This window comes from Typopeltis vanoorti, chromosome 19 (assembly GCF_054136105.1).
Source record: "Typopeltis vanoorti isolate ZY-2024b chromosome 19, IOZ_Tvanoo_1.0, whole genome shotgun sequence".
In the NCBI taxonomy this organism is placed as follows: Eukaryota; Metazoa; Arthropoda; class Arachnida; order Uropygi; family Thelyphonidae; genus Typopeltis; species Typopeltis vanoorti.
Window position 1 is genome coordinate 78,590,281 of NC_143567.1, and position 25,249 is coordinate 78,615,529.

The 25,249-nt window shown below is 36.1% G+C and overlaps 1 protein-coding gene across 2 annotated transcripts in view; it reads right to left on the reverse strand.

Moving 5' to 3' along the window:
* The window catches only part of LOC150096278 (uncharacterized), a 269,156-nt gene that overhangs the window by 31,789 nt on the left and 212,118 nt on the right, over positions 1–25,249 (reverse strand). For both annotated transcript variants that reach the window (XM_090409235.1, XM_090409234.1), the window contains exon 12: positions 20,469–20,567. In XM_090409235.1, the coding sequence (XP_090265361.1) occupies positions 20,469–20,567 (99 nt within the window). The remainder of the gene's footprint in view (positions 1–20,468; positions 20,568–25,249) is intronic.

A 25,249-nucleotide genomic window follows, 5' to 3' on the forward strand; every position in this document is an offset into this window, starting at 1 on the left:
TAATTAGTTAAAATATATATTATTATACATTTTATACTGTATTATACTGTAATATCTTTGCCTCCAAAGATATTACAGATTGAGCTCTCCCCTCTCTGTAACACACATCTTTTTTAAAACCATTATTCTGTTCTTGATTTATAAGCATTACAGAACAAGAGACTTTATCAGGGAAATACTGCCTTCAATAAATAATTATGTAAGGTATTGTTCTATCTATCCTAAGTAATTATTCTAAAGAAATGAGAAATTCACTGACAGAAGTATTACAACTGTGATCACTTCACAAACATACCCCCCCCCCCATTTCATTTTACAAGAAGTCATGGACTGGATGAGGGAATGAATGTGCAGATTACTCAACATCACTCACTGGCATTTTTACTATGCAAGTCAGCAGCTACCATTCTTCACGGTCTACTTACTAGCAAAAACAGTGGTAATTTAGCCTGAAATTTATCCATTTTCATACTGTGTTAGAAGAATTCTGTGCATGTATAGTTTTTTTCATTTCACTGCATAAGCATTTTTTTTAAAAAATGAATATCAACAGTATTTCATTAAATTCATAATGAAATGGTATCTAAACTGACAAACTGCTATATATAATTAAGCACACATTTCAATAGCACAGTTAATGCTAAGTTTTACTAGTTAAGTAAAACACTCTTTCAGTTGTTTACTTTAGAATGTATATCCATAAAATTATTTCATACAAAATTATTTACTTCATAATAAGATTAATTACACAACAATGACACATTTTTATTTTTTTTGTACTACATGATTTTCATAAGGAAGTTTTAAACTATTTGTTGCAAGTTTTTTTTTGCTTGGTTATAAATTAAATTAAAGATATCAAGAAATTATCCAAATTTTATCCAAGCAAACAAAGTTTGCACATGAAATATCTTCATGACTAAGCCACTTGTATATAGAGGCCAATGAGTTCACATTAATTGCCTTAGTATCCCCCATAATGCAGGTAAAGTCAATTCACATGCAAACTTTGTTTGCTTGGATAAAAGATAAACTAAGAATATAATTTCTTGGTAACTTTAATTTATAACCAAGTGAAAAAACTATGTATATTATTTCTGGGAAAACTCCCATGTTACTCCTCTTAATAAACTATTATAATTAAGGCAATTTTGCCTGCTTCAGTTTAGGAGTGCCCCTGTTTAAATGTCATTGGCTATTTACTCATGGATTCTTAGGGCATTGTAGATGTAAATTTACCAAAAAGTATATGTAGTATAAGGAAGAGAAATTTACACATAAATTTCTCTTCCTGTTTTTCCTGTGCTTTGTATTCGATTTTTCTTTTTGATGTTACGTTTTTTACTGGGGGTGCTTAAGGGTCAAAGCTGTATAACTGAGAGGAGACCTCCACATAGCCTTTAAAGGAACGCGGAGAACCGACCAGGGCTTCTGACCTAATGTCCAATCCTCACCTTCTCGTGGTGCACCCTGTTGGATATCTACTTGGATACTGAACGGACGAGGATGGGCTGGCAATTTGGGATTTAGCCAACCAAATTGTATTCTTATTGGTTAAACCAAAATATAGAATGATGGTACAACATGACAAAATTTCATGCCGGCTGGGGCGTCGCCCGGTTAAACAAGGCCCCCGTTGTTTTCGCCAGGGAACCAGGGCGAACAACGAAAAGTCAGCTACTGGAACAAATCTGAAAATAAACCCCAACTCAACATCACCAGAGTTAAAGATTGGTACTATCAATGTAAGAAGCCTGAATGGCAAAGAAATGGAGCTAGCTGAGGAATCAGATAAGTACCAGATCGACATAATAGGGGTGACTGAAAAAAAAAGACCAAAACTGGTGAGATCTTTCTGAGCAATAAATACAAAATGTTATATTCAGGCATTGACAATCAAGGAAAAGAAGGAGTAGCCATGGTATTCAACACAAAATACGAGGCTAATCTTCTTGAATGGCAGTCAGTCTCAAGTAGAGTAATGTGGGCAAATATGAGAATGGGGAACTGGACAATGAGACTTATTTGTGCCTATGGTCCCACAGAAGGTTCTACTAAGGCAGAAGTGGAGGAATTTTTTGAGGCTTTAGAAAAAGCAACTGACACAATGAAAAATGAAAAGTTGGTCCTTGTTGGGGATCTAAATAGCAGAGTAGGAAATGATTGTGAGACATACAAAAATATTTTGGGAAAATTTGGAGAAAAGAGCAAAGCTAATAATAATGGCAAATATCTGTTGGATTTCTGCTCAGGACATGGACTGGTTATTACTAACACCATGTTCCAACATAAAAATGTGCACAAATTCACATGGAGAGAAGAGGCTAGGAATAAGAAAAGTCTCATTGACTATGTTATTGTTGATAGTGATGTTTTCTCCCTGGTGCAGGACACCAGAGTGTACAGAGGATTTGAAATCGGAAGTGATCACTATTTAGTCTTGAGCAGGATAAAATTGAATTTCATATTGAAAAGAATAACATGTAAGAAAGTTTTAAAGCGAATAAAAGTTGAGCAGCTCTCAGATGTGAGCTGTAGACTAAAATACACAAAGATTATTGAAGGAAAAATGAAAGAGTTTGAGAACAGGAATCAAACCTTGGAGATTCAGTGGCAAACTCTGAAGAAAACATTCATTGATTCTGCCAGAGAGGCATGTGGTGAGGTTGTTTGTAAGGATAAAAAAATCAGAACTCCCTGGTGGACACAGGAGGTTAAAGAGGCAGTGAAGGAAAAGAAGAAAGCATACCAAAAGTTCCTGTCAAATAAGTCAGCTTGTGCTCTTAGAGAATATAGAGACAAATGCAAGAATGCTAAACACTGTGTAAAACTAGCTAAACAAAAGTCATGGGAGGACTTTGGCAAGAATATAGAAAATAAATATCAAGAAGGTGGCAAAATATTCTAGAGGTTGTTGAAGAAGCTTAAGAATGGAGGAAAGAGTGCTATAAAAGGAATTAGAGATGATAAAGGTGACATGAAAACGGAAGAAAAAGATATCCCTGAAGTATGGAGTAATTACTTTGAAAAACTGCTAAGTGAAACAAGCAGTGATGACAGCACAGTGGTAAAAAACACTGACCAGGCATGCAGTCAGGAATACATATCCATACTTGAAGTAGAAAAAGCCATCAAAGGCTTGAAATGTGGAAAGGCAGCAGGAGTAGATGATATTCGACCAGAAATGCTGAAGTATGGTGGTATAAGAGTCTTACAGTGGTTGCACTGCATAGTTCAGAAAGCCTGGACAGAGGGACGAATTCCCGATGATTGGAGTAGAGCTCTCATAGTACCCATATATAAAAAGGGAAATAAAACTGCATGTGAGAATTACAGAGGTATTTCCCTACTGAGTGTTCCTGGCAAGATCTATGCAAGTATACTTGAGAAATGGTTGAGAAGAATTGTGGAAGAAAAGCTTGGTGAAGAACAAGCTGGATTCAGGCCAAATAGAGGCTGTCAGGATCAGATCTTCACTTTACGACAAATAGTCGAGAAAGCATGGGAATATAACAAAGATCTGTATTTAAGTTTTGTCGATCTGGAAAAGGCATATGACAAGGTGCCAAGAGAGAAGCTATTCAATACGCTGCAGTTATATGGTGTCAATGGGACATTATATCAAGCAATACTTAGTCTTTATTTGGGTTGTAAGTCAGCAGTTAGAATTGAAGGAAGTACAGGAAGATGGTTTAATGTTAAATCTGGTGTGAGACAAGGATGTACATTATCCCCTCTGTTATTCATTATCTATATGGATCACATTATGAAGGAAAGTGGTATTAAACATGATATCAAAATTGGAGATGTTAATGTCAGCTCTTTGCTTTATGCGGATGATGTTATACTTCTAAATAAATCCGCTACAAGTCTGCAAGATTCTCTGACTAAATTGAATAGCTCTTGTAATAGATATGGTATGAAGGTCAGCAATAAAAAGACGAAGACAATGAAAATAGGCAGAATCATTGAAAATGTCAACTGTGTTGTGAATGGAGAACCTGTGGAACAAGTAAAACGTTACAGCTATTTAGGCACGATTTTTACTGAAGATGGTAAATTAAATATAGAAATAGACAACAGAATCAGCAAAGCTGGTATGGTGGGAAGTCAATTGAATAAATTCATATGGAATAAGAGAGAAATTAGTCAGAACACCAAACTAGCTGTATACAAGACAGTGTTCAAACCAGTTTTAACTTATGGATCTGAGAGCTGGGTCAGAAGTAAAACACTTGACCAAAGACTAGAGACTTCAGATATGAGAGTCCTGAGAAAGATTATAGGCGCGAACAGATGGCATCAATGGCAGTATCATATTAAAAACGAGGATATTAGGAAAGAACTTGACATTGTCAGCATCCAGGAATGCGTTAGCAGAGCTAATCTCAGGTGGTATGGTCACTTAAACAGAATGGGCGAGGAAAGATTAGCAAAACAAGTGTTCTCTGCCAGGTTGGCAGGAAAACGACCGAGAGGAAGACCAAGATATAGGTGGATTGATACTGTACAAAGTGCTTTAGACGATAGAAATATAAGATCTGATAATATTGGAGTGTTGACAAGTAACAGACTGATTTGGAGGAAAATTGTAGATAGGAAATTAATAATGATGTAATTTTTTTCATGTAGTACTATCATATCCTGTACACCCCTTGAGGGTACATCGCAGGAATTTAATGATGATGATGATATTCTGGAATAGGGATGTTACAATCACTTAAGTGTTCTTGTAGCCTTGCCCATAAAGACCTGATGGCGGAACCTGTGAAGGTGATATCACAGTCTTTTTGGAAGGGAAATTTATAGACTACATTGTGATGTTCAAATATTTCTTTCTGTGTGTGAGGTTTGGTGGATTTTAGGAGATTTGCCAGTTTTTGGTTTGTGGTGAATACCAATTTGTAGTCAGTATGTTTGAAGATGTATTTATAAGCTTTGTATGTGTTTTGGGTGTATGGTAGTTTGATAATTTTGTGCGTTGGGAAGTTCGTTTTGGTACTTGGGTTGTTTTAGCGGTTTTTTGCCGTCTTGTTTGCATAGTTAATCAGTTGTGTTGGATAGTTGCGATTTATGAAGATCTGTGTTAGTTTTTTTATTTCTGCGTTTAGATTATTCTGATTGGTTGAAAATTTGTAAGCATTTATGAATTGTGATAAGATGACAGATTTTTTAACAGAATGTGGATGGTATGAGTGAAAATGGAGGTAGTTTCCGATATGCGAGGGTTTGTGGTATACTTTCGTGGCTATTTTGTTGTGTGTTTTGGTTAATGTCAAGTTAACCAGAAATTGATGGATTTGTTCTGTTCGGTTTCTGTGGTGAATTTTAGTCTGTTGCTGTAACCGTTTAGGGATGTTTTTAAGGTGGTAATGTGTGTGGGATTACCAATGCACAGAATATCGTCCATGTATCTGCCATAAAAGGTGATGCCGGGGGGGGGGGGGTGGAGTAGGAGTGATTCTATATGTTCTAGGAATAGTTCCGCTAGTTGTCCACTGATGTTTTGGCCCATGGGGAGTCCGAAGATTTGAATGTACATGTTGTTGTTGAACTTGAATAAGTTTGCCGAGATTATTAGTTTTATTAAGTTAATAATGTCAATGGGCGTTAGTTTAGTACGAGAGTGTATGGTGTGGTCTTCTGTGAGTAGTGTGTGTACGATGTCTAAAGTTCTGGGGACGTCCACATTAGTGTATAAAGAGGCCGCATCCAATGAAATGAGGGATATCTTGGGATAGGGTTAGGTTTTTTATTTTTTTGAAAAGGTCATCTGTGTTTTTTATCATGAAGTTAGATGTTGTAATTAATGAAAAAACACGGACGACCTTTTCAAAAAAATAAAAAACCTAACCCTATCCCAAGAAGACATCCTCACTTCATTGGATGCGGCCTCTTTATACACTAACGTGGACGTCCCCAGAACTTTAGACATCGTACACACACTACTCACAGAAGACCACACCATACACTCTCGTACTAAACTAACGCCCATTGACATTATTAACTTAATAAAACTAATAATCTCAGCAAACTTCAAGTTCAACAACAACATGTACATTCAAATCTTCGGACTCCCCATGGGCCAAAACATCAGTGGACAACTAGCGGAACTATTCCTAGCACATATAGAATCACTCCTACTCCACCCTTCCCTTCCCCCCGGCATCACCTTTTATGGCAGATACGTGGACGATATTCTGTGCATTGGCAATCCCACACACACATCACCACCTTAAAAACATCCCTAAACGGTTACAGCAACAGACTAAAATTCACCACAGAAACTGAACAGAACAAATCCATCAATTTCTTAAACTTGACATTAACACACAATAGCCACGAAAGTATACCACAAACCCTCGCATATCGGAAACTACCTCCATTTTCACTCATACCATCCCTATTCTGTTAAAAAATCTGTCATCTTATTACAATTCATAAATGCTTACAAATTTTCAACCAATTAGAATAATCTAAACGCAGAAATAAAAAAACTAACACAGATCTTCATAAATCGCAACTATCCTACACAACTGATTAACTATGCAAACAAGACGGCAAAAAACCGCCAAAACAACCCAAGTACCAAAACGAACTCCCCAACACACAAAATTATCAAACTACCATACACCCAAAACACATACAAAGCTTATAAATACATCTTCAAACATACTGACTACAAATTGGTATTCACCACAAACCAAAAACTGGCAAATCTCCTAAAATCCACCAAACCTCACACACAGAAAGAAATATTTGAACATCACAATGTAGTCTATAAATTTCCCTGCCAAAAAGACTGTGATATCACCTACACAGGTTCCACCATCAGGTCTTTATGGGCAAGACTACAAGAACACTCCCGTGATTGTAACATCCCTATTCCAGAACATTTAAACACTAAAAAACATAACATCAAAAAGAAAAATCGAATACAAAGCACAGGAAAAACGGAAATAGCTGTTCACGCCCTTGAACAAAAGCATACCCCGCAGATCGACAAGGCCATCATAGTAGACAGACAAGACAATGAAACAATGCTAAGAATATCGGAAACAATAGCCATAAAATGTGACGCGAACTCTATCAACGTACACAGGCCCTACATAATCTTCGAGGTTTGGAAGCTTCACAACATAAAATTGAGGTCACAATCCCGACCAATAGGCGATAACACAAACACTTCAAAAACAGAAGCACCTACCCGACCTGACATAGCATCCACTTTCCCAATGTGTTCAGATGACGACCGAGAATAGTCGAAACGGACCGCACCCCGTCAACCCCCTTTTTCCCCTTCCCCCTCCCTATATAAAAAAATCAACTGTTTCACCTTTCCCCCACCCTATATAATATAGTAATATAATATATATGTATATATATATATTACTGGAAAAAAAACCCGGGTTTTTCTAATTTAATTCTCCCAAATTGCCTACCCCCCCCTCCACACACTCAGTAGTTTTCGGACAGCGCAGAAAGAAGAAAAGCTGCAACACCCAGAAAAAGGTATGTGTAAATTTCTCTTCCTTATACTACATATACTTTTTGGTAAATTTACATCTACAATGCCCTAAGAATCCATGAGCAAATAGCCAATGACATTTAAACAGGGGCACTCCTAAACTGAAGCAGGCAAAATAGCCGTAATTATAATAAAAGTGAAAAATCTTTCAACAATAAGCTCTGATCCAGAATATTCTTTTTATAATAAGTTGTGAAACATTTTCACTACTTGTATATGGGAAATATATGAGTTCTGTATTAATTCAACCTTGGTATCACTTCTGGATCTGGCTTCCACTGATGACAGCTTGCTTCCAGAGGAGTAGAAAGGTTCTGCTTGGTGGTTGGTTTTTGCTTGTCATTGAGTAGGAACACTGCTGAGTTTCCTGTCCTGGAGTGATGAGTTTAGTAGTGATCCTTTAAGGTCACTCAGTGTTTTTAGAGATATCCCTGCACTTTAACATACCTCAATAAGGGTCGAAATTGATCTGGGTAGTGGCCCTTCCCATAATACTTAGCGTTATGCACACCCAAAAGGATGCATGCTTTGCATTGATCATGAATATACTTCACATGCAAACTTGCTTGCTTACTCTTGGATAAAGGATAAACCAAGAATATAATTTCTCAGCATATTTAATTTAATTTAAAACTATTTCTTGGAGAAATATCTGAAATTCATATACACTGGTTTCCATAAATTAAAGAACACAAAGAAAAATCACAATAACACAAAAACTGTATGATGAATTTTTATTAAATTCAGTGAAAAAGCAGTATGATATGGAATGTGAAAGAAACGACCACAAAAATTGTAAATAAATAGTTTAATTCAGCAACAAATGGTCAAAAACAAGAGGTCAAAATGAGATTCTTAAAGTGTCTCAATAAGGAATGCAGTCATAACGATGTTTCTTATTGTTTATAATGGTGTCTAGGAACTCAGTAATAACAGTTGAGAGTAGCAAAATGTCTACCCAGAGCACACCAGACATGCTCAATAGAATTGAGGTCAGGAGACCTGGCTGGCCAGTTCACACATACAATAGTCTCTTCTTGAAGATACTGATCTACAAGCTTTGCTTGATGAGAATGTTGTCTTGTAGGATGTCTTCCCTATCAAAACTCACCTGTAAACAGTACAATCCCCAATGGCCTTGGGTCCAGTTGATGTGCAGCCTGGCCCACTTCAAATGTTCTCTCATGTGGCATCGGGAAAGGGACATGCAGGCTACCTTTGTGAAGCCTTCTGTGCACAGCAAAAGCAGATACTAATGTTCCTGTAGCTAATGCAAGGTTAGATCATAGCTGATTTCAGGTAGCACTCCTGTTTCAGCGAGTGGATAATCAAAGAATCAGTCATTCACTGCCATTGTAGCTCTTGGTCTTCCTTCACTGTATCTCCGAGTTGTTGTTTGTGACTATTGGAATTGGTTCCACAATCTGTGAACCACAGAACGACTGACATGCAGCCATCTGGCTACTTCTACCTGACTTTGGATGACCTCTAATCTTAACGATGGGTCTCACCACCTGAATCAATCAATTTATGTCTTGCAGCCATATCCAATTGGTGGAGGGACAGATGTTTCTGTCCCTCCACCACCCAGTTAAGATGATGTTTCTTATCAATCAATCATTCATGCTTCTATGATAGATTAAGTATTTTGTTCTTCTAAGACACTTCTGACCGAATCAATCCACCTAGATCTTGTCTTCCTCTGGGTCTCTTTCATGTCATCATCAAATATCTGTTTTGCTAACCTTTCTTCACATGCTTTATCTAAGTGGTCACACACCTTAGATTAGATTGAATTGATACCATCTGTTCACTCCTTAAATTTTTCTAAGAACTCTTTATCTGTGGTCTCTAATCTTTGATCAGGTACTTTATTTTTAAGTCAACTCTCAGATCCATAACAACTGGTTTGAACATTTTATCATATACTGCTACTAGTTTGCTGTTTTGGTCAATTTGTTTCTTATTCCATATACATTTATTCAACTGGCTCCCCCACCATACCAGCTTTGCTTATTCTATTGTGATTTCTAAATTTAATTTGCCATCATCACTAAAAATTGTACTTAAATAGCTGAAATAATTTATTAGTTTTATAGACTCTCCATTCAGAATGCAGCTGAAGTTTCCTATGTTCCTGCCTATTTTCATAGTTTTGGTCTTTTTACACCCTCTGTCCAAAAAGAAACCGAACTTCTCAAAAATAGAAGAAACTAGTGGCGCCACCCTTCATTAGTGTTGTGTCAACTGTTTATGACATTTGTTTCATTAGAAGCCAAGTTAAAGTGCCAAGAGTGACAGTGTGTTTTGACGAATGAGTTTCAAACAGAGAGCTGCGATTGACTTTTGTGTTAAGCTTGGTAAAAGTTTTACCGAAATAAATCAAATGCTTCATAAAGCATACGGTGATGATTATCCTGTACTCAAGTTTACGAGTGGTTTAAGCGATTTCAAAGTGGTTGTAAGACGTTTGAGGACGACGAAAAGCCCGGCTGTCCAAAAACTGGACTGAGCGAAATTAAGACATCCAAAAAGTACGCGATTTCATCAAAGAAAACCTGAAATTGTCCGTGAGGTTGATTGAATTTGAACTGGGGATTCCAACAACTGTGCACAACATTTTGACTGAGAGTTTGGGCCTTCATAGATTGAATTAGCAATTTGTTCCCCACAAGTTGACCGACGAACGACCAAAAACTGTATCGAATTGAACACTGCAATGACCAAACTTCCTTGAAATGATTGTTACTGGTGACAAAACATGGTGTTTTGAGTATGAGACCGAAACAAAGCATCAGTGTTGAGTGGAGATCACCAGAAGAGGGGCATCCGAAAAAAAGTCGCTTGGAAAAGTCAAAAGTAAAGACAATGCTGATTTGTTTCTACAATTCCAAGGGCATTATCCACAAAGAATATGCCCTGCCTGGCCAAATGGAAGTTTTGAAGCGATTGATAGTGAGAATTCGTTGCGTACTGCATAAATATCGTGATGCAGGCAGCTGGTAACTTTTGCATGATAATGCACCATCTTATCACTCGAACATTGTGAGACAGTTTTTGAGCAAAAACCAAATTTGTGTGTTGGATCACTTGCCGTATTTACCTGATTTAGCAACCTGTGACTTCTTTCTCTTCCCCCAACTTCATTTGCCGACGAAAGGAAAGAGTTACAACACCATTGAAAATGTTCAAGCAGCAGTAACCATGCCCTCAACAGTATCCTAAAAACCCATATAAAAAACTCATTTATTGAATTAATTGACCATGCCAAACGCTATATCGAAGCTGAGGGAGAGTATATTGATTGAAATAAATGATCTGAATAATTATAATTGGCCTGTGTTTTATTTTTTATCAAAAGTTTGGTTTCTTTTTGGACAGAGGGCGTATTGCTGATTTTCATGCCGAACTTGTTATAACTGTTATTCAATTTAGTTAAAGAATTTTGAAGGCTTGCCCTAGAGGTGTTTAGGAGTACATCATCTGAACAAAGCAAAGAGCCAAGTTTAATATCTCCAATTCTAATATCAGACATAATGCCACTTTGTCATGATGAGATCGATATAGATAATAAATAAGAGAGGAGATAATGTGCATCCTTGTCTTACTTCTAATTTTACATTAAATCTTCCCATATTTCCTTCAATTCTAACTGCTGTCTTACAACTTAAATATAGACAATATATTGCTTTGTATAACTGAAGTGTTTTGAAAAGCTTTTAAACTCTAGGCACCTTGTCATATTCCTATGATTTCTCAACATTTGTCATAAAGTGAAAATCTGAACTTGACAACTTGTATTTGGTCTGAACCCAGCTTATTCTTCTCCAAGTTTCTCTTCCACAATTTTTATCAACCTCTTTCAAAGTATGCTCGCATAAATTTTACCTGGAACACTTAATGGAGAAATTCTTCTGTAATTTTTCCCATTCAGCTTTATTCCCCTTTTTTTATAGATGGGAACTATGAGAGCTCTACTCCAATCACCTGGAATTTGATGTTCTGACCAGGCCCTCTTAATTATGCATGGTAACCACTGTAAAACTTTTATACCTCCATATTTAAGCAGCATTTCTGGACAAATACCATCTAGATCAGCTTCCTTTACATATTTCAAGTTTCTGATATCTTTTTCTACCTAAAGTATTGATATGTACTCCTCTTTGCATTCCTTTTGAAAATTCTCTAGTATGGTTCTGTCACTGCTTCTTTTGTTTAAGCCTTTCAAAGTAATTACTCCAGACATCTTATCTTCAATTTTCATGTTACCTTTATCATCTTTGATTCCTTTTACAGTATTCTTTCCTCCATTTCTAAGCTTTCTCAATATCCTCCAGAACATTTTGCTGCCTTACTGATATGTATTTTCTATGTTCTTTACTGCAGTTTTCCCATAACTTTTGTTTAGCTAATTTCACACATAGCTCAGCTCTCTTACCATTTTTCTCTGTATTCTTTTAGGCATGTGCCGATTTATTTGCTAGAAACTTTCTGTATGCATTCTTGTCCAGGATTGCTTCTTTAACATCTTATGACCACCATGTTGTTCTTATTTTTCTATCCTTGCAGACAAATTCACCACATACCTCCTCAGCTGAATCAATCCATGTTTTCTAGAGTTTGGCACTGAGATTCCAAGGTGTGTTTCTTGTTTTCAAACTGCTTCATTTTTTCTGCAATAATGTTTGTATAATTCAGTTCAACAGTTTACCTGTAAAATCTGCTCAACTTTAATTATTTTTAAAGCTTTCTTACATAATGTTCTTTCAAATGTGACATTCATTTTTAACCTACTTAAAGCTAAGTGATGGTTACTTCCAATTTCAAATCCCCTGTACACTCTGGTAGCTTCAACCACCATGAAGATATCACTCTCAACAATAACTTAGTCAGTGAGGCCTAAGATTAAGAATTCAAATTAAACATGCCAAAAGAAAGATGCAAATTACAGTTATTGGAAGTTAAGTAGAATGAACTTCTAAGTGGGATGAACTTGTGCACATCTTTATGTTGGAACATAGTGTTAGTTATGACTATTCCATATTCTGAGCAGCAGATAACTGTCCTTTTCTCCAAATTTTCCAAAAATTTTTTCTATATGACTGGTGGGATTCATTTCCTACTCAACTGTTTAGATCTTCAACAAGGACCATTTTTTCCATTTTCTTTATGTCAGCTCCCTGTTCTAATGACTTGAAAAATTCCTTCACTTCTTCCTTAGGAGAACCTTCTCTGGGACCATGATTTTTCGCTTTGTTCATTCACTTAGAGAAACCAGTGTATATTTACATTTTTTTCAATATTCTGTTTTTATTTACAATAATATTTTCATTGTGTATTTGTGAAATTCACTAAGTGAAGCCCTAATTTATATTGTAATATTGGTCATTTGATGACCAATGGTACTAAGTGAAGTTCATCACCTGGTGTGAGACAGTTGTCTCACTACTCCTGAAGTGAGACAACTGTCTCACTTCAGGAGTAGCTTTGAAAAGTTCCGTGTTTGGTTTCTGGGCTATGTAAAATATATATATATATATATATATATATATATATATATATATATATAAAAATGCATAAAATATACATATAAAATTAATAAAAATAGAAAAAAAAGACTAATAAATTTCAGAATGTGACTCAAAATCTCATTATATTCAGTAATTAACATTTATCTTTATTACAAGAAATGAATAGATCAAATATATCAAATTTTCTGTTTTAGTGCAAATCATGTTATATTTAAATAAAAGCCACAGGCATACAGGTAGCATGAATGGCACCAGGAATTATTCAAACTTATTAAAAAATTACATTAAATGTTTGCTTCCTGTGTCAAGGTTGTCTTCAAGAGCAGATATTTGAAGGTACAAGCTTATAACACAATGACCAATAAACTATAAGAATTATGTTCTTTAACCACAGGAACAGCTTGAGTCAAAGTAGAGGTTTCACATATAAAATAAATAAATGAATGAATAAATAAATAAAAAGAAGTGTAATAATAATAAATAACATACAAAGCAAAAAGATTTTAATCTTCTGTTCAAGCTGACTATGTAAGTAGCTTTGAGTGTTGTATATAAAAAAAAAAATTATAATTTGTCCTAACAAATTAGTTGTGCAGTGTGTGTATACATGCATACATACGCATCTTTTGTGAGTGGGATGAATATAAAAAATACAACTCAAAAAGAGAATGAAACAGTTATACTTTTTACTTGAAAAGTAATCCTATGGTCAACAGAAATTATGCAAAAATTATTTCTATCCACTGCCACTCCCTTAGAATTTATGATCTATCCAACATATATAAAAGCAACGTCCCACTCATCTCTAATTGTTGACAGATATAGACACTTATTATTTGCACAAGAAACACTGAAGAGGTTTGGAAAGTGTTTTCCTTTTCTACTTTAAGAACACATACAGCATTTCATTAATAAGACTAAAAAGCGCATGCTTTATAATGAAGACATTTTGATCAGTTTGATTCTACTGCCCTGTTCTGTTGTTACAGAACAAATTCCCAGCTGATATTACTGCTTTCTTCTCACATATTCTGCATTCAGGATAATATATTCTATGGAGGAAAGGTACAGCTACAGTCTCAATACTTCATCACTTCCCACACAGCCAACTTTTACATGGAGTCTTTTTTGAACATGCTTTAAATTCTTCTCCCACCCCCTTTAAAAGTGAAAGTATGGCTCAGACATGTTTGTCATCTGTCATTCATTTGTCATCTTAGTTGGCTAAGTGGCTAAATGTATTCACTTTCCAGCTAGCAAACTGGAGAGTTCGAATCTCACCATGGACATGGGATGCTTGTGACTGTCTTTAGGTGGGAGATAAATTTCATCTGGTGTGAGACCACTGCTGTGCTTATTAAAAGCCTAAAAAGTTCCATGTTTGTTTTCTAGAGCAATGTTTCCAGACTATGTATTAAAAAAAAAAATTCCAGTCTGCTCAGAGCATGGATATATTATAGGTTTACAACTCTTTGTGAGTGGGAGACAAAAAAACATCTTCCCACACAGTACCCAAACTATTATTATTTTTCTCAGTCATTTGAACAAACACCAAAAATCAATACCTGGAAAGCAAGGTTCTATTCCTTTTAATATTGCAGCTACTTCTTTTACACTGCTTTGTATGTCTAGACCACCACATAATAAAGGGAAACACACACACATGTGGTCTCAACTACCACCACACTGTCTTTTCAAATGTGTTGATTACACTAAGCTTATAAATGTGGTGGTGCAAGCAATTACAAACAATCTCCAGGTAATCAAAACGACTTTCTACACTCTATAATTAACAAACTACACAGAAACCCACCCAAAATAAATGTTGACTTTAATAATCTCACAACAGTCACCCTGTATAGCATAGAATTTCGGGGGGGGGGTTACTATGGAAATACAGTCTTAGGTTGGCTTTCAAGTTCCCTCTTGAAACTTGACAATTAATTCAGAGGAAATCAGGTCTCTTTCTGAATTCACTTGACTTCCACAGGACTAACTGACAAGAACCCTAGGTTTTTTTTTTTACTTCATACGAAATTTAGTATAGCAGGAGGCATCCTCAATTATCTAAATAAGAATGGCTTCAAGATCTCAAGAATTAAACACAAACCACCCTCATCTTCCACCACTGTTCCATAATTACTAAAATAGCAATTCAAATATACATCAAAACATATTATTCCGAGTAAGTGCCTCCTGCAGTCCTTTCATCAATGATTAACAAAAACATTCAAAATTGCTTTGTTTCTAGTGACAGTTCAATGCTTTAGTAACAGTATTAAGTTGGCAAGCTTTGGTATAGACAGAAAATTCAGAATTTGTAAGAGTGTAGCATTCTTTGCAACAAGTTGTTCAATGGACTCAACCTTGTCCATTATGCTATCATCCTCATGATGTGATTATTTGATTAGTTTAATCTACAATCCAGCTGAACAAATTTCAACTACAAAGTCTGATGATTGAACTGGTCAGATGATTCACTTGATGATTATTATTATTACGGGTATCTCCATGGAGTCAGTAGACTCATCGCGGGAGACCCAAACTAGCAAAACAATATCTGTCATATCTCTTCTTGAATTCATTTACAGACGAAGAGCTCACAACTAAGTCAGGCAATGAATTCCACTCATTCACCACCCTCCAGGCAAAAAACCTTGTTCTGACACCTTTGTTAACCACACTCTTCTTTAATTTCCAGAGATGACCTCTTGTTCTTCCATCACTATCACACAGCTGAAACATTTCCCCTGCATCAATCCTATAAAAACCTTTTAGTAATTTGAATGTTTCTATCATATCCCCTCTTCTTCGCCTATCAACCAATCTCTGCAATCCACAAGCTCTCAATCTATCAATGTAGGGAGCATTTTTTATATCACTCACCAACTTGGTCACTCTTCTCTGAACCCTCTCCACAGCCTCCTCATCTCCAAGGAATCCAGGTGACCAGACCTGAGCACAGTAATGCAAATGTGGAAGTATCAATGCTTTATAAAGGGGAATAATAACCTCTTTATCTCTGGATGTCAGTGTGTTCCTCAACAACCAAGTAATCCTATGTGCAATCTTGGACACCTTAGCAATGTGTCCTCTGAACTTCATCTCCCTATCTACCAATACCCCTAAGTCCCTAGCCTCATCAATCTCTTGGAGTACCTTTCCATCGATGTAGTACACAGCTGGTAATCTTTTAATCCCAAAATGCATGACTTTACACTTTTCCACATTGAACTGACATCCATTTTCTTTTGCCCATTTTACCAGCTTATTTAAATCCTCCTGCAAACTTTCAACATCAGCTTGATTTTTTATTGCACTACACAACTTTGCATCATCAGCAAACAACTGAATATCTCCCTTTAAGCCGTTTCCTATATCATTTATATACAAATTAAACAACATTGGCCCAAGCACAGAGCCCTGAGGCACACCACTGGTCACCTGCCTCATTCTGGACTCGGCTCCTCCATACACCACCTTATGGTATCTCTCCCTGAGCCATTCTCCTATCCATATCACCAATTTAATATCCATTCCCATCTGCTCCAATTTGCGTAACAGTGTTCTATGGGGTATCCTGTCAAAAGCCTTAGCAAAATCCAGAAGTACCACTGTGTAGCCAGTTCCTTTGTCCAACTCAGATGTTATTCTATTATGAATAGTTAATAGATTGCTAAGGAAGGATCTACCTTTAACAAAACCATGTTGGCCTCTATAGAGTATCATATCCTGATCCACCCATTCTTGAATTTTGTCTTTAACCAACTTTTCCAATACTTTTACCACTACTCCTGAGATGGTGATTGGTCTGTAATTCAATACTGCAGTTTTAGAGCCACCCTTATGCAAAGGAACCACTTTGCCTAACTTCCACTCCCTAGGGAGCATACCAGAGTTCAAACTTAAGTTAAATATCCAGGTGAGAGGGGTTGACAATTCATTTGCACATTCACGCAACACCCGAGCTGATATTCCATCTAAGCCTACCGCAGTGTTTGCATTTAAGTTTTGCAATATATTTAATACCTCTGATTCTTTAGCTTCAATTCTCACATTAGGTATTGCTGTAGGTATAGAGATATCCTCACTTGGGTGATAGACTTTTGAAAAGTGATCACTCAGTAACTCGACTATTACATCTGATTTTGTCACCTCAATACCATCAGCACCCACTAAGGTTATCCTTCCGAAGTCATTCTTCCTCTTACTTGCCACATAGCGGAAGAACTCTTTGGGATTACCCTTGATCTCTTTGGCTAAGGTCTTCTCATAATCTGATTTAGCTTTTCTTACTATGCTGGTAACTTTCCTAGCTTGAGCCTTGTACTGCTCATGGGTGTCCTGATCGCCTTTCTCCTTGTAAATTCTCCATAACATTTTCTTTTTTTGCAGTTCAAGCTTGATACTACTGCTCATCCATCTAATGCCTGCCTTGTTTGACCTCCTAACCATGGGGACACAATCTAATATTGCTTTCCTCAAATACCCGCTGATTTTATCCCAAGCACTGCTAACATCTTTCCCTTGCAATATGTTCTGCCATGGGATGGCTGCAAGCTCACCCCGAAGCTTGTTATAATTGCCTAATCTGTAGTTCCGTACATACCCCTTCTTAATAGAAAAATCCACAGATTTTGCAACCTCCCAAGTCAATACCACATGATCGCTTTCACCAACTGGAGGTAACGAGGACACCTTACTTATGCATATAACCTCTGAACCAATAACCAGGTCCAACACTCTCACACCCCGTGTCCCTTCAGTTACGTGCTGTTTCAAGTAATTATCTCGTAGAAGATGTATGAATTCCATTTCCTTTTTGCTACGTGATATTTCCTCCTTCCAATTGATATCACCGTAATTAAAATCCCCCATAATAATCACCAAGCCTTCACTCATTGCACTAAGTTGCTGATGCATGAATTCAATATCTCCCCCCGTACTCCCTGGCCTATAGCAGCATCCAACTGTATATTTGGTTGCGTTGGTCACTATTTTGCACCAGACTGCCTCAAATGAACTCTCATTCACATGTCTATCATCATGATATACTACTTTCTTTGGCTGCAACACATCAGCTATCATCAACAGTACTCCTCCTCCTGTTCTATCTTCTCTATCCTCCCTGAAAATACTGTACCCATCACATTCAATTCCAGTGACCACATCTTCTGCTGACAGCCAAGTTTCACTAATGCCTACAACTTTTGGTGAGATTTCACTGACTAATGCCAAAAATTCTTATCTCTTATTTCGCTTATTTCTCACTAACTACCGTAGTACTATGCCGATTTTTATCCCCTCTCTTCTGCAATTTATTCAGCCTATAAGGATCAATAAATACACAATCAGTGCTAAAGTTTCTCTCTCTTACACTCAACCTTTTCAATATTAGTTTCCCTGCCCAATAACTTCAACCTGTTCAGAAAACAATAACTTCTTCAATCGCTTATGTCCTTCCATGTTAAGATGCAGTCCATCTCTAGCATACAACTGCCTTTTTCCTTCAAACACACTCCAAACATCAACAAACTCCAGACCTCTTTTTCTGCACATTCTTGCAATCATATCATTCATTATCATTGCTCGTCTACTTAACTCGTAATTGTCAAAACGATGCAGCACACACACTATTCTCCCATTGACACTTTTCCTCTTCACAATATCTAATAATGTTCTTAAATCTTTTCCTACCCGATTTATACTACCTCTCAGGTCATTCGTACCCACCATAACTATCATCTTGTCTGCTTCATGCCCTCTCTTTATTGCTAAAGCCACTCTTTCTATTGTCCCATCAGCCAAGCACTCCTCATGCATACCACTCTCCATACCCTTAATCATAGAATCACCATATATTTTACCACTCTTAACTTCATTCAAGTCCACACTCATGGACTCATTCTCTACACTATTCAGCATGACTCTCCCAGCTTCATTACTCAACTCTCTATTACTTACCCCCCCACTCTCACTACATCTCATTTCTTCTAGGCCACTTGTGGTTTTATTATGTTGACTCCCAATCACTCCCATACTATTTATTACTGAATCATTCACCAAAGACTCACCCATATGTAATCCTGTTCTAGTTACTTCAGCTAAAGTAATCTCTATAGTCCTAATTTCTCTGTTTAACACATTAAATTCAGCTTTAACTTCCAGTATCTCCTTACCGATCACTTCCACTTCCTCATGAAGAAGATGAAGGTCATTTTTCATTTTCATAAACTCCCGCCGAAGTTCTTCCGCTACGGTCCCGATGTCAGCTTCCATTCCTAAACGCTCCAGCCTATCCCGACACTTCTCACATACGTCGACATTTTCGTTCTTCTCATTTTGCCAGACCGACCACAGATCCTTCACATTTTTCGGTGCATACATATAGCAGTTTCCGCAACGCATCCATTGCGAAAAATCTAATGCTGAGCCAGCCTTTCGTGTAGTAGTAGAAGTCCTGCGCGCCGCTGACGTACGTTTCTTGTTGGACGCCATCTTTACACGTTGATATAGTGAAACAAACGGCAGTGAAAACACAATATATACAACACAGTTCTAAACAATAATACCACTGAAGGACACTTGTTTCTAACCGATGCACAATTGCAGCACAATTTGTGACAAAAAGCCACACTATATTTAACTTTAAAAACACGTTTTCTAGACTAGCTAAACTCGACCGCCACATTTACCAAGGACGATCACTATGGACTAGTTCCATCCATTATATTAATCCAATGTATTAATAGTGCATGAATATATAATAAATCCAATAATGCCTTTTATTCTCCTATAGGTAATAGGCGAGGTCATTTTAGCTCCATCTAGCTTCTAAAGAGTGGGTGGGGGTGGGGGGGGGGGGCAGTTCAATCTTTACTGCCAGCCAATCTGAGATAGCTAGTTCCAGACTATCAATAATTATAAACAGCATCTAATGCAGAGACGTCTGACAAGTGAGGCCATCTTGTGGTAACTAACATTATATTTATTGTCTGAAATAGTGTGGGTTCTACAGTCGATTTTTTTTGAGTTTCCAGGAGAAAAAACCCACTTGCCTATGTCAGAGATTGATGAACTCAGGAACCAGTTGAAGAAAGACTTAGAAAATGTTCCTCTAGTCAGTAATAGAATCGAACCTAGGTCTTTCTTCTGGTGGCCTAGAGCTGTGGAGTGCAAATGCCATTTCCACTGAGCAAGTATTTGGAATCAAATTTTCAAATGTTGAAATTAATTCAACATCTAAATTACTTTTTTTTTTATATATATATATACAGGACTAAGTTATTTTTATGGGCATATCATAAAGTAAAGTATAATATGTCACAAAGATGTAATTCAGGGACTACTTATATTTGCATTAGTGTATATAAATTGAAACACAAGTACATGGGTTTGTATACACCTACTTTTTTATATTTATGTGGTAAAGTATTCCTTTCTATAGTAGCTTGTGATGCTCCACGATTTACTGCCATTCGGCGTTGCTCAAATGCACGCATATAATCCTATAAGAAATTAATTTTGATTAATTACATTTACAACTATTTTACAAAAGAGCACTAAATTTTATAGATTATATAAATTTTCAAGAGAGAGAGAAAAACAATCAATTTCTCTTCAAATTCTATCACTGTTAAAATACCAATTTATAAAACCTAGTTTAATTAGAAATATTCACTTACAGTTTGCACATATGGAGAAAAGAGAGAAAGAAGATGGAAAGTGAAGATATGTTACAATGTAATAAATTTTTTTTGTGAATGTAAAGGATATCTAAATATTTCCAGTTTTCTGAACAATTTTTTTAAAAGCAAATAGCAAGTAATTGAATATATACCGCATACTGTTCAATGTTATTTACATTTTTAAGCATAATGGTTTTGATCTTATCAAATTAGGAACTACACATGATAATTCTTAATTACATACCTTAAATATAAGCATCGTATTCTATATCTACACGTGGAAATGTTCATGTAATCATAACCACTTGTCCCAATCACAGAAATTATGTTAGTAACAATAAATCTGCTTTTCTTTTTTGTGAACATAAGAAGCAGATGAACAGAGTAGTTATATGAAAAGTTTATTGGCTGAGAACACATCATTTTCATCACAGAAATAATGTTAGTAACAATAAATCTGCTTTTCTTTTTTTGAACATAAGAAGGAAAAGCAGATGAACAGAGTAGTTATATTATTATTATTATTATTACGGGCAACTCCAGGGAGTCATTAGACTCATCGAGGGAGGCCCCAAATCATTTTCATCACAACTATTCGACATTCATACAGTATCTATCATACCTCGCCTTAAACTCATTCACTGTCACAGCATCCACCACAGACTCAGGGAGCGCATTCCACTCATTCACTACTCTAAAAGTAAAGAACCCAGCTCTAACACCTTTACTAACCACACTTCTGCCCAGTTTCCATGGATGTCCCCTAGTCCTCCCACAACCAGCCCTGTTCTCAAAAATATCTTCTGAATTAATTTTATAGAAACCCTTCAGTAATTTGAATGTCTCAATCATATCTCCCCTCCTCCGCCTATCAACCAATTTTTGCAACCCACAAATCTTCAACCTGTTCTCATACGGTTCATTCCACAGACCTGCTATCATCTTGGTCACTCGCCTCTGGATCCTCTCCACCTCCTCCCCATCAAGAAGAAACCTAGGTGACCAAATCTGAGCACAGTAGTCGAGATGAGGTCTTATCAAGGCTCGATACAGAGGAACAATAACCTGCTTGTCAACGTATTCTTCAGCAACCAAGTGATTTGATGAGCTGATTTGGCCACTTTTGCAATGTGTCCCCTAAATTTCAATTCCTTATCCACCAACACTCCTAAATCTCGTGCCTCATCAATTTCCTGGAGCACAGTTCCACCAATGCAGTAAACTGCCTCCAATCTTTTCACCCCAAAATGCATAACCTTACATTTTGCCACATTCAATTGACAACCATTCTCCCTAGCCCAGACCTCCAATCTATCCAAATCATCCTGCAAAATTTTGACGTCATCTGCATTCACTATTGCCCTACCCAACTTCGCATCATCCGCAAACAAATGAACTGTTCCTCTCAGATCCTTTCCTATATCATTTATGAACAAATTAAACAGCAGTGGTCCAAGAACAGATCCTTGTGAAAAGGATCTGTTCTTGGACCACTTTAGCATCTGACACATTCTCAGCCAATAAACTTATGAAAAGTTTATTGGCTGAGAATGGTATCAGATGCTATTATATCTACTCAGTTAGACATTTAAATAAGAAGAAACTTGTTTGAAGAAAATTGAATCAGTGCATCAGAAATATATCACAATACAAGCATTGTGACAGAGAGAAAGCAATTAATCATTGTGCAGACTTGTATGAAATCATATCATTGTTGATTGATGTTCTGGTGTTTTCTCGCCTTACATACATTTTGCACATTAAGGAATGGTGCATAACATGAATTACTTATTCAAAAAATTAAGAGATATGATACTGATGCATAAAAAGAATTATATAGAACGGTACCAATCTTGATGGCATTCAAATCACAGGACATACATTTTTCTGGATTGTTATCTGAGAATAAACATGTTGTAGATAGTCCATTATGAGAAATGTTAGGCTGCAGAGGCAGAAGGAAAAATCAATATGGAAAAAGTTTTTTTTATAGTACTGAATGATTTCTTAATACTATTATTACCAGGTGGTTAGCCAGTCAACAGTGGCAGTTTTGTATAATCAGTTACTGCACCCCTGATCCATGTACAATCTCTAGCTCTGCAACAGTGTAGCTTTTTTTTTTTTCAAGCTCTGTGGACAGCTTCTACAGTAGGATGCAGCAATCAAACTTTTTTTCAGCTTAGTGGTGGTGATGGTTAAAGATTGCTTTGCAGAACATGATTATAAATTGTCAGTAATCAGTATTTATCAGTCCATATGTGATGATCATTTCAGGAAGCACAATTTCAACATGGGAATAACTAGTGACCTCCATCCCTTCCTCTAGGTCATTATGAGCCACCACCTCAACTAATATGGACCTCTTATGATACATACTCAGTTTCTACAAGAACAATTATCACATCTACTGGATGACAGACTAATGACAATGTGGTTGTGCATGATGGAGCTTCTACACAGATCAATGGACAGGATGAAATGGATCAGAAGCATGTTGTCTGCAATCTCCTTTTTGTTAATATCTACTTTTGGGACTATCCGAAGAGAATCATTTATGTTCCAATATAACACACAGGAAGAGAATAGTAAAATGCTATTGTACTGGTTGCGATGACAATATTCAACATGCTTTTTTAGCAGAATGGGATTGCTGCTAAAAAAATGAATTTCTGGGTTTGAAGAATTCTTCAAACAACAGGTATATTTTGTAATGGCGAGCTTGAATATTCTTTTCTAAATTGTTCATAACTACTAATAAGCGATGTGAAAGCAATGAGATAGGCATCATGTTCTGGTTTCAGGTAGGCAGAAATATTCACATAAACATATGACATTGGGCAGTACAAGGAAGGAAGGAAAAATAGACAAATAATGTAGTTGTGAAACAATAGTAATACACTGTTGTTTCACAACTACATTATTTTTGGAAGTTTTTCCACTTGGTTATACTATAAATTAAAGATGTGAAGAAATAAAGGATTAAACCAAGAATATAATTTCTTGGCATCTTTAATTTATAGTATAACCAAGTGGAAAAACTTCCAACATCTATTTCTAATCCAGAGTATTTTAGTAATAAGGTTATTTATAATAACCTTTTGGCTACTTGTATATGAAAATATGACTACTGCATACTTCAATCTTGATATCACTTCTGGGTCTGGCTCCCACTGATGAGACATCGATAAAGGTTGAAACCGATCTGGGTAGTGATCCTTCCCATAATGCATAGCATTATACATGTCTGTAAGGATATGCACTTTGCATTATGGTATACTAAGGCAAGTGATGTGAAGTCATCAGCTTCTATATACGAGTTGCCCTGTCCTGAAGTTACTTAAGGTGCAAACTTTGCTTGCTTACACTTGGATTATGGATTAAACCATGAATATAATATATTGGCATCTTTAACTACATTATTTGTCTACTTTATCTTCCTTGTACTTCCCAATGTCATACATTTATGTGAACATTTCTGCCTACCTGAAACCAGACAACATGTTGCTTATCTCATTATGCTAGCAAAATCTGCTGGCACAGTGACTTAAGAACTAGATTTTTTTGTAAAACTCCAGCAAAATGAAGGTTATTGGTATGTAATCCTTTAAGTGTATTCAATATTACAGCTATAAGTTATTATAGTCAATTTATGGAGTAAACTACCATTTGAGATTAAAATTTTAACAATAAAATTCTGCATTTTGACCTTTACATTAAAGTCATCTTCAGGAATATATACATCTATATATGTTTTTATGTCAAATGGCGGATGATTCCATAAATCGACTATAATAAGTGCTGTTCACTGTTTAATTTCATTGAATGAAAGCTATAAGTTAGGTCTCCAATCAATAACTGCAATGTGATTTCAAGAAAATTCAATCTTTTCAATGTCTGCAAGCGTGTGATTTTACTTATTTCCAGATGGTTCTGTGTTGAAAATGTGAGACATGGATTGCTTATTCTGTTTAACAGTTATTCACATATACAGCATTAATAACTATAAATTTTGAATTCATAATGAGTTTTCCTGGTTTTCATGATATCACAAACACATAAACTTTCCCCAACTATTTACATTCACTTTTTCATTAAAAAAAAAAAAATCATCAAGCACATAACACAAAATAATTAAAACATAATCTATCTGCAAGAGTTCATAGAAAATTCATTATGGGATTTTTTTTTCCTATCAGCACCAAATACTATCTGGTACTGATAGTATTTGGTGCTGATAGGAAAATCAGCACCAAAATTGTGCTGATTAAGGACAATTTATATTATAAATACACATATTTGGGACAAATACATGCAGTTTCAGATCAAAGACATTGGTGTGTGTGTGTGTGTGTGTAGCAAAATTTGCTGCGTTTTTGCTCTTCATTGCTTTGCAGTAAGTTTAAATTTTTGTTTTGAATTTTTTTGTCTTGTCTAAATTTTGAGTAAGATCATAATAAATGAATATTAAAATCACAATGCTCACTTTGCTTAGTCATTTT